Source organism: Xenopus laevis, chromosome 5S (assembly GCF_017654675.1).
Source record: "Xenopus laevis strain J_2021 chromosome 5S, Xenopus_laevis_v10.1, whole genome shotgun sequence".
NCBI classification, from domain to species: Eukaryota; Metazoa; Chordata; class Amphibia; order Anura; family Pipidae; genus Xenopus; species Xenopus laevis.
In genome coordinates, this window is record NC_054380.1 from 48,632,116 (window position 1) to 48,645,269 (window position 13,154).

General features: G+C 39.4%; 1 protein-coding gene across 3 annotated transcripts in view; it reads left to right on the forward strand.

Annotated features, from left to right (window-relative positions):
- The first annotated feature begins 2,239 nt into the window (after positions 1–2,239).
- The window catches only part of sash1.S (SAM and SH3 domain containing 1 S homeolog), a 197,726-nt gene continuing 186,811 nt past the window's right edge, over positions 2,240–13,154 (forward strand). For 2 of the 3 annotated variants that reach the window (XM_018265305.2, XM_018265306.2), the window contains exon 1: positions 2,241–3,172. In XM_018265305.2, the coding sequence (XP_018120794.1) occupies positions 3,077–3,172 (96 nt within the window). In that variant the 5' untranslated portion in view covers positions 2,241–3,076. Of the gene's footprint in view, positions 3,173–13,154 lie in introns of all 3 variants that reach the window. The other variant, XM_018265308.2, reaches the window with a different exon arrangement.

Consider the following 13,154-nt stretch of genomic DNA (forward strand, 5'->3'; position numbering starts at 1 on the left):
GTTTTCAAGTTTACACCGCCCCTCAGCCTCCATCATGAAATTAATAATAATGAGGCCCCCCAGCATAGTGTGATCAGGAATCCCATAGCAGTAATATTAAGGCACATAGAGACGGCTGTTTTCGCATACTTCTTTAGGGCTGAAGGTGTCAATAGATGTACTGACATGCCAGTACAGTAAACTAAAGAAGTATGGCATCACTAGTTTCCAGTACGTGTCTATTGCTAACACCTTCAGCACACAGGCAGCAGTATAGACCAAGTGGCAGATCATTTCACTAATGTGCCCAAATATTCCTGCTGCGATTACTTGATTCCTGTAATTTAATGTTAATGGTTCAAAGAATGTGGGGCTGAATGGTCGGCCCCCACACATTTTCACCTAACCAAATCTGGCCCTCATTGCAAAAAGTTTTGGCACCCCTGCCTTATGCTGAAGAGGAAATGCCCTTGAAATGGGTATTTCAACAAGACAATGACCTCAAATACACCAGTAAATGAGCAACATCTTGGTTCCAGACCAACAAGATTGAAAGCCCAATACCCGGACCTTAATCCAATAGAAAACTTGTGGGGTGACATAAAAAATGCTGTTTCTGAGGCAAAACCAAGAAATGCATAAAAATTGTGGAATAGGTAACACGTGCCAGAAGTTGGTCTACTCCATGCAACACAGATGTGCAGCAGTTCTTACACAACTAAATATTAGTTCAGTTCAGTGAGGAAAGCAAAATCTTGAAACATTTTTCAGTTTATACAGTGAGTTTGAGTTTGTAAAGAAGAATGCAGCCTAATATTCCATTTTTTCACTTTTTGTAAAGGAATAACGCAAATTTTTCTTCATGTTTTGATTTGGAATCTGCAGTGTTCCCAATGCATTTGTGTGTATGGAAATAAAAGTCATTATAAGGATTTTGAGCTTCATTCACTTTTTTAAACACACTATTATTCTTAACACAACTTTATAAGGACCCACCCTATGTCCATAAAAATGTTTCTGCCCCCTGTATAAAGGAAGTAGACCCAGAGCTCCTGCACATGACTGCAGAGTCTGCTTTCTCTATAGGTGCACCACTGTGAGGTTAGTAATAGTTTATTCTTTATATGGTTATGGAAATTGGTGACAATAGCTTATGTATTATTCCCTGTATAAATAAACAACAGTAACAATAATTTAGGTTAAAAAAAGACATGTCCATCAAATTCTACTTTTTATATATACTGTAATTTTTTTTAATCCCTGGCCACAGTATTGTTTTCAACTTTTATTTGGGGAAAGCCAATGACAACCAATTTTTGTTTTTAACTGTAATGGGGGACCCTGGCCACCACTGTTTTTTTTTTTACTTGGGAGATTAGGCCACCACTGTTTTTTTTTACTCGGGGGAAGCTTGCCACCAATGTTTTTTTTTCTTTTACTAGAGGAGAACTTGCCACCAATGCGGGGAGCTGGCCTCCAATGCATTTTTTTTTTACTTGGGGGAGTGGCTGGCCACCAATGTTTGTTTTTTTTCCTCGGTGGGGAGCTTTCCACCAATGCCTTTTTTTTTTTTTACGTGGGGGGAGCTTGCCACCAATGCTTTTTTTTCTACTTGGGGGAGCTGGACACCAATTTTTTTTTTCCACTCGGGGGGAGCTGGCCACCAATGCATTTTTATACTTGGGGGAGCTGGCCACCAATGCTTTTTTTTTTTTTTTTTTACTCGGGGGGAGCTGGCCACCAATGCATTTTTATTATACTTGGGGGAGCTGGCCACCAGTGCTTTTTTATACTTGGGGAAGCTGGCCACCAATGCTTTTTTATACTTGGGGGAGCTGGCCATCAATGCTTTTTTTTTTTTTACTTGGGGGGAGCTGGCCACCAATGCATTTTTTTTATACTTGGGGGAGCTGGCCACCAATGCTTTTTTATACTTGGGGGAGCTGGCCATCAATGCTTTTTTTTTTACTTGGGGGGAGCTGGCCACCAATGCATTTTTTTTTACTTGGGGGAGCTGGCCACCAATGCTTTTTTCTACTTGGGGGAGCTGGCCACCAATGTTTTTTTTTTTTTTTGGGAGCTTTCCAGCAATGCTTTTTTTTTTTACTTGGTTGAGCTGGCCACCAATGTTTTTTTTACTCCAGGGGAGCTGGCCAGCAATGCTTTTTTTCTTTTACTTGGGGGAGCTGGGCACCAATGGTTTTTTGTTTTTTTTTTGCACGGAGGGGGGGCCCGGGGGGAGCTGGCCACCAATGTTTTTTTTAATTTGTGGGAGGGGAGAAGGGCTGGGCTCTAATGTTGCACATTTATATGTGGGCTGCTTTGATTTTTTTTTGCCAGGGCTGCGTTTTACTCCAAATCTTGCCTTTTAATTACTTTCTTTTTTGGTGTTACGGTTCCTTTAAAACTAAAAAAAACTGTCCAAACATAGGTTTACATAATAATGATGACTGGCCAGTATAAAAAGGTCTGAAACATACCCTTATTAGCATTTCATAGTATGGGACTGGGATGGGATGTTTCATGCTCATTTACTTATTTGGTGCGAACCAATGCACGCTGGACTCCCGCTCCTCACCACTGTTCTCTCTACTGTTATTGATTTTTTTTTACCTCATCTAGTTCAGACTGTGGAGTCTTGTGAAGGCAGGAGAGCTTATTGTATGCAGTTGGAGGGGTGCTTTGCACAGGGACGCACTCAAATATGTGTTTACATGTACTTACACTACAACACAGGGAGTCAGGCTTTGTTTGCTATCTTTTATATACAACCCTACTATAAGACCTGCCGATGCGTACGGTGCCTTCGTTGAAACTGTGTTTTATTCTCTAACGCGTATCACCCTGGTAGAACTTTTTGGATCAGCCCATGCTCCGGTTGCAGTGTCTGTACAAGCGGTGGTTTGTTAAGGGATCACCAGGCGTGCTGGCGTTGCATTTCTGGTAACTGAGCAAGATCTAAAAGTTATAAGATGAATGCATGAAAGAACTTGGCACAACAGCCGCTGGCACTATCGTCAAAGGCGTGGTGAGTCGAGTCTGAAGTTGTGACGTCGAGTTGTTTGCACTCTGCTTTCTCTGGATCAGGATTACAGCAATGGAAGAAGAGCAAGCAGCAGCCTTGGAGCCGCATTCAGAGAGCAACATTCCAGATGCTTTGTCTAGGCTTTGGACAGATGTAATGGGAATACTGGTAAGTGGCAAAGGAGGGTCAGGGTTGTAAGTAGCTTAGTAGTGCAGTTTAAGTGGGAGCACTGGGTATGTGTGGGGCTAATTGCAGGCAAGTTTTGTACGTGCTACTGAGCTACGGGCAGATGAATTATCGCTCAGGCTCTGCTAGTCACTTCTGTCACCGTGGTCGTTTGATCACTGGGTTTGTTTGAGGAGTCATATGACTTTTAACTACTTGAATGTCTTGGATCATATGAGATTTTGTTAAACACAGTTCATTCCAATCGATAGTGAATAAAAACCAGGAGAAATGCCCATTTTAAGTACTTTCAGGATGCATGTAAATGAGATGTTTATGCCTTTTGTGACTAGCTAAACTGAATTTGGAATGTAATTGCTGTGCAGTTTACTGGTTTGGACCAAAAGGGCAGCATCATGCTGACTCTCAAAATCGAATCAAACCTCATGGTGTAGTGTAAATACTTGGTATGCTTTTTACAATAATAGTCAAGACCGTTATCTGGCTAACTAATTGAATTTTACAGTGTCTAGCTATGTAAATCTTATGGTGTAGTGTGAATAATAAGCCTTAGAACCAGTGGTGTAACTAGATATAAATACACAAGAGCCATGAATATCTTGTAAATGATATCCTTATAAACGGTGAGTTCTAATGTCATCAGTTATAAACGGTGAGTTCTGATGTAATTTCTGTCACATGACTCACTGAAATTTGTGTATTATAATAAATAAAGTACCCCCAGTTGTAAAATATGAGGATATTAGAAGTAACCTCAGAGTTCCATGACCTGTATAAAAACACTCGGCCTTTGGCCTCGTGTTTTTATATTGTCATGAAACTCCTCGGTAACTTATAATATCCTTATATTTTACAAGAGGGGTTACTTTATTCACTATATAAATGGTGACTAGTGATGTCATCAGTTGTAAACGGTGAGTAGTGATGTCATTTTTGTCACATGACTCCTAAAACTTGTGTATTATAATAAATAAAGTACCCCTTGTTGGAAAATATGAGGATATTAGAAGTAACCTCAGAGTTTCTCGACCTGTATAAAAGCACTTGGCATTCGGCCGTGCTTTTATATGCTCATGGAACTGCTCAGCCTCGTGCTTTTATATGGTCACATAACTCCTCGGTGACATAATATCTTTATAAGTTAAAGTAGGGTGTACATTATCCACTATATAAACGGTGACTAGTGATGTCATCTGTTATTACCGGTGAGTAGTGATGTAATTTGTGTCACATGAGTGCTAAAACTTGTGTATTATAATAAATAAAGTACCCCTTGTTGGAAAATATGAGGATATTAGAATTAACTTCAGAGTTCCTTGACCTGTATAAAAGCACTTGGCCTTCGGCTTTGTGCTTTTATATGTTCATGGAACTCCTCAGTAATTTTTGTGGTTTTAGAGCTTTTTGAAACCACTATTAAAGGAGAAAGAAAGTCTTCTTCCACTTGGGGGTGCCAAATCTTAGGCACCCCCAAGTGGTTGTATTGACTTACCTGAAACCCCAGGCCGGTGCTCTTATCAGCAGAAAACTGCACCAGCCCGTTGTTCTTCCAGTGAGCACCACAAAGCGATCCTATTCCTGCTTCTTCTTTCTTCTCGCAGTTGCACATGCGCAGTAGAGCGAAAAGCCGAACTTTAACTAAAAAGTTAGCTATTTCGTTCAACTGTGCATGCATCTGCCCCAGTATATTTGAAGAAGGAAGAAGCCGGAAGAGGATTGCTCCTTGGTGCTCGCTGGAAGAACCCCAGGCCGGTGCAGTTTTCTGCTGATAGGAGCACCGCCCCGGGGTTTCAGGTAAGTAAATAACATTCACTTGGGGGTGCCTAACATTAGGCACCCCCAAGTGGAATAAGACTTTCCTTCTCCTTTAAACTCTATGGGAGGAATATAATTCTCTAATAAGATTCTTTGTGAATAAAAATTTGCCTGTCACAAGGTAATATTCTTCATTAGGCTTTTATTGCATTGCAAATTTTAATTGCAGATTGCAAAAAAAATATTGCAATAATGTTTGCAATTTATACAATTCGTAATCACTATCTTACTGTCGTGTGAGGGGCAAAGTGTTTGCAAAGGCAACAATTTTTTTTTTATTTTGCGAACATTTATTCACATTGCAAATGTTTGTGCTAGCGACCAATATTCATCCCTTATTTCACTAACATCACGAATGCCATAAAAGTCATTAAAAGATCAATTATAAAAAGTATGAATCAAAAAAACCCAAAAAGCTGGACAATGCAAAATTAAACATTTGAGAAATGTTTATAATTTTTCCTAAGCAGAAGAACATCAGAGTAGCCTCTTTCTTTCTCCTAACAACTTCCTTGACTACTTGGTGGTCAGAATGGTGGGAAAATGACCAGCAGGTGGCGCTGTTGTAACTAAATTCATTCATATTAACAATACATGTATCCCTTAGTATCTTGTAATAAAAACAATATAAGTAATTGTACATTGAAAAAGTGCTTAGAATAGCATCCTCAATCCCAATTTTACATTCACTTATTTTAAAGGTTTACTTGACCTTTAAAGCTATTTGAAAATAGCAGTGCTTATGTGTTTCTGCTCTCTGGGTCTGACTCTTGAAAAAATGGGACCCAGGCCTGTTAATCAGCTGGCTTGCAACATTGATGAAAAGTTAATGTGAGAATGTGAACCAAATAGATACTACTTTTAATTGCAATTATGTTTGAAAATAACCATTTAAATTTTGAAATTAACGTAAATAAGAAATTTGATTTTTTTTTCCCCTTCACTATACAAACAATAGATTTTGGTTGGAGGATCTATTTAATGGAGAATTAAACCCTAAAAATGAATATGACTAGAAATGCCATATTTTATATACTGAACTTATTGAACCATCGTAAAATTTCAGCTTCTCAATGGCAGCAATGATCCAGAACTTCAAACTTGTCAAAAGGGGTCCCCATCTTGGAAAAGTGTCTGCAAGACTCACATGCTCAGTGGGCTCTGAGCAGCTATTGAGAAGCTAAGCTTTGGGGTTGGCTCAAATTATCAAGCAGAAAATGTTTATTTGTCATGTAAGCTGATGCTACAGGGCTGATTATGAAATTCTGATGCTAATTGTGCTGGTTTATGAGCTGCCATGTACCAATAGTCTAAACTATTTACTTACAAGCCTTATGTTGTGAAATTTATATGTTATATATTCAGTGTATTTTGCATTGGTCCCAAAGCTCAGTAAGTGACAGTAGCACAAAGCATGTGTATTGAATCAGCAGAAGAAAAGATGGGGAGCTACTGGGACATCTTTGGAGACGCATATCTTCCCTGATAGAGGGTTGTGGTTGCCTTGGGCTGGTACAGAAGCCCAAAACATAATGTACAACATTTCTAGCCTCCTTCTTTAGTTAAGCTCCTGGGCGGAGGGTCATTTTTTCATTTGGGGAGGCTAAATCGTCGCACACACTTCACTTAACGCTAATGAGTCAAAAAGTAATGGCACTTTGAAGCATGGAGTCCTAGGTAAATTAGCCTAAATGAGTTTAATGTTTGTAATATTAGCAACAGTCCCTGGAATATCCAGATTGCTTCTCCAGGCTTGGCAATGTTAATTATGGAAACAATTGATACCGACACCCCAAGCAGATTATATCGGAGAAGCAATGGATACTGGCACCCCCTATACAGTGAACAGTAGTGTATACTGGCACCCTAAGCGCATGCACAGGTACCCAAGCACACAATCACAGTGCTGTCAGAATAAAATGAAGGTACAGTTTACACTTCTGTGCCATGCACTGCAAGGCATGAATCAACATGAATCACAGGCTCACAATCATATAATTTATAGATATACAAAGTATATGGAACACCCCACCTATATTCTATTTTTCACTACTTATTGCTTTTCTGTTATTTTCATGTCTTCTCTCCTGCTTTCCTCCGTTTTCCCTTATTTTCTTACTTTTTCTTCACATCCAAGTAACTTTTTCAATCTCTTTGATCAAGCCACTTACCTCAATTCTATGTTCTCAACATATACTTGCTCCCCCTTTCTGCCTTTCTGTATAATTTAATTTATTTTCCCACACACTAACTTTCATTGATCCAATTTTTTCTTCCATTTTTCATTGTTCTCTACTCTGGCTCACCATGTTACTTCTCCCCATTAATCTCTGTTCCCACAAAACCAAACCAACACTGCTCACTCACTGACCTGCTGCTGCAGTCGTGTGTCAGGACCATGTGGTGGACGGCGACAGTACGGTACTTCATAGCTACTCCAAAATTGCCATAAAGGAGACAGAAACTGGATTGGCTAAATTGAGGGTCAGTATTCATCCTCCAGCCAATCAGATTCCCTGAACCTGTACCAGGATATAATCTTTAAAGGTACCAGCACTGAAACTTTAGAAAATGCTTGACCTGTCATCACAGATGTGTAAAGTAGCCAGGCACCGATATAACAGTCCCAGACTTATTGAAAATCCGCCTGTGTTAACTTAAGCTTTAGTTCTCTTTTAAGCAGTTCTGCCAAAGAATTATATAGTGTGAATGTGATTTGAGCGGTTCTATCCATAAGTGGACTGTTTAAATCTAGTTAGTGTTTTTTTTTTTCTAACCTAAAAGTTTTATAAGAGCAATTGCATGCAGATTTTTTGTGTGCACTGTGCCCTTCTGTCTCTGGTTCTCTGCTGGGAGCCACTTTATATTTACTTGAATGATTATGTCCATTCAAGTAGTGCAGTGTGGCAGGGCTTGCTTTCAGACAAGAATCACTTAACAAGTGCTGGTACTTGCACCATAAAGGGACTGTATACACCTAAAACCTTTGCTAAAAATGAGCATAATAAATCATGTTAAAATCTGTTCTGCCTTTAATGTTTTTTTTTAATAAATCCATATTGCTTTTTTGCCATTGTAAGTACGAATCAAACATTGTTTTCAATGTTACCTCTTTTACCATCTGCCTTTTGGTTCAGAGCTCATTTTCATTTACAAACAAACCCCTCCCTTCCTTAAGCTGCAATCATTATGCAGCTCATTATCAGAAGGCTTCTTAATGAACTGGCAATTAGTTTTACCAGCTTCTCCTCTGCTTGGCAGGACCAGGAAATGTCAGTAAGTGCTAAATTGAAACTGGTTTTATTTTATTGTTTAGTGCAAGATGTAACAAAGACCATACATATCTACCCAGAATTAAATAACACCAACATCAAATTAACTTTTATCCCTTGGCAGATGAAAGTGAGAGGCCCTGGACTAAGAGAGCTAAACCCCACCCAATTAAAAAAGACCTATCAACTACCCTAAATAGTGCCCCCTTGCTTTCTACCCGCATAGTGTGTTATTCCGGGTCTTCTGTCTTCTTCAGATCTTCTTCCTCCCTTCGGCAATTTACAGAACTTTTGGTACAAATACTGGACTGTTTCAAATGTGCATACGCCAAATACAGCGTTCCCTTACAGAAAAAAACCTGGAATATGGTGCCCATGAGCTGCGCTGCACTACTCTGCATAATTAAGTGAGCATGTTGCCACGGACACTTTCTGGAATAATGCAATATGCGGGTAGAAAGCAGGGAGGAGGGACTATCTAGGGTAGCTTTTATAATTGGGGGGGGGAGGGGTTAGTTCTACATTAAACACACACTCTGCTCATCACTACTAGGCTTCCCCTTTCAAAAGAATATATCTGCCGCACTTTCTTCAATCTCTGTCTTACCTTTGAATCTGGCCATGTTTGCGTGTAATATACAGTATCTTGACAAAATTATTCTTAAAGGGGTTATTCATCTTCCAAACCCGTTTTATCAGTTCAGTTGTTTTCAGACTGTTCTCCAGAAATAAAGACTTTTTTTTCATTTGCTTTCCATGTTTTATTCTTTACTGTTTTTCCAAATTTGAGGTTTAAAGTCTAATTGTCTCTGGTGTTTCAGTCTGGCAGCTCAGTAATCCAGGTGTGGATTCTGAACTGTTGCATTTTGCTACATTAGTTAATACAATTCTCAACAGTATCTGTTGAATATTAGAAAATATTGTATCAATTCTAACAGCTAATGAAATTTTGAACTTCAAAAAATTTGATTTTTTTTTCCCCTTCACTATACAAACAATAGATTTTGGTTGGAGGATCTATTTAATGGAGAATTAAACCCTAAAAATGAATATGACATATTTTATATACTGAACTTATTGAACCATCGTAAAATTTCAGCTTCTCAATGGCAGCAATGATCCAGAACTTCAAACTTGTCAAAAGGGGTCCCCATCTTGGAAAAGTGTCTGCAAGACTCACATGCTCAGTGGGCTCTGAGCAGCTATTGAGAAGCTAAGCTTTGGGGTTGGCTCAAATTATCAAGCAGAAAATGTTTATTTGTCATGTAAGCTGATGCTACAGGGCTGATTATGAAATTCTGATGCTAATTGTGCTGGTTTATGAGCTGCCATGTACCAATAGTCTAAACTATTTACTTACAAGCCTTATGTTGTGAAATTTATATGTTATATATTCAGTGTATTTTGCATTGGTCCCAAAGCTCAGTAAGTGACAGTAGCACAAAGTAAAATAGAAAGTAATTGAAAAAAGTACTTATTTCTGGTTAATTATCTGAAACAATCTGAACTGAAAAAAAAGTGTTGGAAGGTGAACAACCCCTTTAAAGAGAAAAATCCCACCCTTTTTTGACAAAAAAATCATACACTCGGGCTTATGTTAAGCCATTAAATATGCATAGTTTTTTTATACAAACATACAAGATTCCTCCCTTTAGGATGAAATTATGTTTGGGAAAGAATTATCTGCTTCTGAGTCTGTCATTGCACACTTCCCATGGTAGTGATGAACTCTGAGATTTGAAGTCAGCATTGCTGCCCACAGTACCTCCAAGTTAATGCCCATTCTACAGTTTGGAATCCATACCTCTTTTTCCACTCCATTCTTGTGAGAGCAAGGCAATGCCTGCCAAACACAGACAGTACATATTCAGAAGAGTTCTCCGACCAATGCCATACCTTGGGACCTGAGGTTCACCTGCCACCTATGGGACTTTTGAGGGGGTGGTCACCTATGGGACTTGTGAGGGGGTGGTCATGGGTGGGTGGATCAGTCATGAGGACTAATTTCTAGGGATGCAACGTATCCGCTATTTTGGGTTTGGCCGAACCCCCGTCAAAATACCGAACCCTAATTTGCATATGCAAATTAGGGGTGGGAAGGGGAAACTATTTTTTACTTCCTTGTTTTGTGACAAAAAGTCACGCGATTTCCCTCTCCTCCCCTAATTTGCATATGCAAATTGGATTCGGTTCACCCGGGCAGAAGGATTCGGCCGAATCCTGCTGAAAAAGGCCGAATCCCGAACCGAATCCTGGATTCGGTGCATCCCTACTAATTTCCCTTAGTTGCTCAACTGTCTTTCCAACTCCCCCCCAAGCAGACTTTAACACTGATAAGGTGCATGTCTTGAATTCTTTTTTGTTTTAATCATGAAAAATCTGTTGTTTCTAAAACTAGTCAGGGCAAACAGGGAAATATTCTATATTTGGTTCTAGAAAGGAAGCAAAATGGACTCCCACTTATTTGTAAGTCAAAACCAATGGGTGAAGGAGAGGGTTGTAGACTGGAAAGTGTGTAGACTGGAAAGTGTACATACTGGGCTTATGTTAAACGATGTCCTATTTATTGAATTGTAATGTGCAAAACAAACTATTTCACCTTTTAGTGCCCCATTCCTGGTTGCTTGTGCACATGTGCACCCCTCTGAGCTCAGCTTTGTCAAGTGGCGCTCATCCTTACACTTCAAAGTATAAATATAATTTACTCTATAGTACACTGTCCAGCTGACTTCTGGTCCTGAGATTCTGCTCATGTCCATTTTATTGTATGTTTTGATCCTTGCCTGTTCCTAACAGTATTTATTGCCACCTGTCTTTTGCTGTGTTTTTGCTCGATCCTTGTCTGTATTAAAGGAACAGTAACGTCAAAAAATAAAAAGTGTTTTAAAGTAATAAAACTATAATGCAGTGTTGCCCTGCACTGGTAAAACTGTTGTGTTTGCTTAAGAAACACTGCTATTGTTTATATAAATAAGCTGCTGTTTAGCAATGGGGGCAGCCATTCAAAGGAGAAAAAGCTCAAGTTACACAGCAGATGGCAAATAAGCTCTGTCTGTCTAATAGTGTTATCTGTTATCCATTAGTTAACCTGTGCCATATAGCCGTATTTTAATTTTCGCCATTTCTCCACAGCAGCTTGTTAATATGAACTATAGTAGTGTTTCTGAAGCAAACATATCAGTTTTACCAGTGCAGGGCAACACTACATGATATTTTCATTACTTTAAAGCACTTTAATTTTTTGGTGTTACTGTGGTCTTAACTCTGAAGTGTATAAGTCTGGGGCTTTAAATGAAACCTATATATAACCTTATATCTCTATAAAAAGATATTGCATAAACCAGCTTATATGTAAAATCTTAAATCATATAAATAAACCATTTTAATAATAATATACTTCTTTAGTAGTATGCAGAGCTGGGCCAGGCCGCCTAAGCACCCTAGGCAACTTGGCTGGTCCCGGTGCTGGCTGGGCATGCATGTGTTAAATGTCGCTTGTGCATGCATGTGCAAAATGACGTGCGCAAATCAAAGTGCGCAGGCACGGAAGCTCCACAAGACGGGGAAACCACGGGGAGAGAAGGGACCGGACATGGGGTAGGCAACAAAGAAGTTACGTGCCTAGCGCCCCCCCAGGCATGTGACTTCTCTGCCTACCCCTAGTTCTGGCCTTGGTAGTATGTGCCATTGGGTAATCCTCAATAGAAAATGGCTGCCTCCTGGGATCCTACGAATTCTTGGTGCACACAAACAAACCATACATGTTAGGTCACATAAGCCAATTAGACAGAGTTCTTTCTTTTGCTTCCACACTTCCTGTTACAGTTAGACTTGTAGCATTTCTGGCCAGGTGATCTCTGAGGCAGCACAGATACCATCACGAAATGGTGGTTCAAGGCAAGAGATGTAAAAAGGTAATATTTACTTAAATATATATTCCAGTTTGGTACGATTATTTAATATGATATATGATCTGTTGCTTAAGTATTCATTTTGGGGGTATAGTTTCCTTTAAAAGGGCATAGTTGAAAACCGGCTTTATTTATTTCACTAAAGAGGGAACCCAAACCAGCTGTCATCTATGGGTTTCCAACAAACGGATGATTACAGTGTTGAACATACTATACTGCCCCTGTAGAACTGTGTAAACATTTTTGTATTTGTCATTGCTGTGTTGCCTATTTACAATATTTGTTTTTGAGTTGATTGGCTAGTCACCTTCATTGCAGTGACCTAAGAAGCCACTTCCCTGCCAATTTCTGAACCCAGAAGAAAGACTTTTCTTTGCACTTTTCTTTTCTTACACTTGCCATTCACAGCCTAATAGTGTTTGCAGTCTTGAACTCTTAGAAGCCTTTTAGCTAGTGTTTGAGGGCAAAGAAATTCCCCCCCCCCCAAAAAAAAAAAATCACACAGGCTCTCTAGACTAGCATAAAAATCCCAAAAGGCAAACACCTAATTGGGCCGTAGATAATATCCTCTCCAGACATGACTCTATGATCATCCTGATTTGTCTCACCACATGGTTGACCATATCAGGTTAAGATCCATTTTAATGACCTCACCAAAAGAAGGGGTCTTAGTGCGTTTGCCCAGATTTACCCTTTTTTTTGGATTGGATTTGGTTTAAAATGATTTATGTAATTACTTTTATGTAGTGCTGCATGCTACAAACCTACTACTAAAAGCTAGGAGAATAAATCCCTACTACTTTTACCAACAGAAAAGCATTAACGTAACCCACGAAGGCTCCCGCTAGACAGGGATTTACTACTGGCCTACTGGGGCATATTAACTTCAGCCGGAACCTAATGAACCCACTGGGTTGCTTGGTGGACCATTTTCCATTGGTGGTACTCCTTGTTGTACACCAAAGT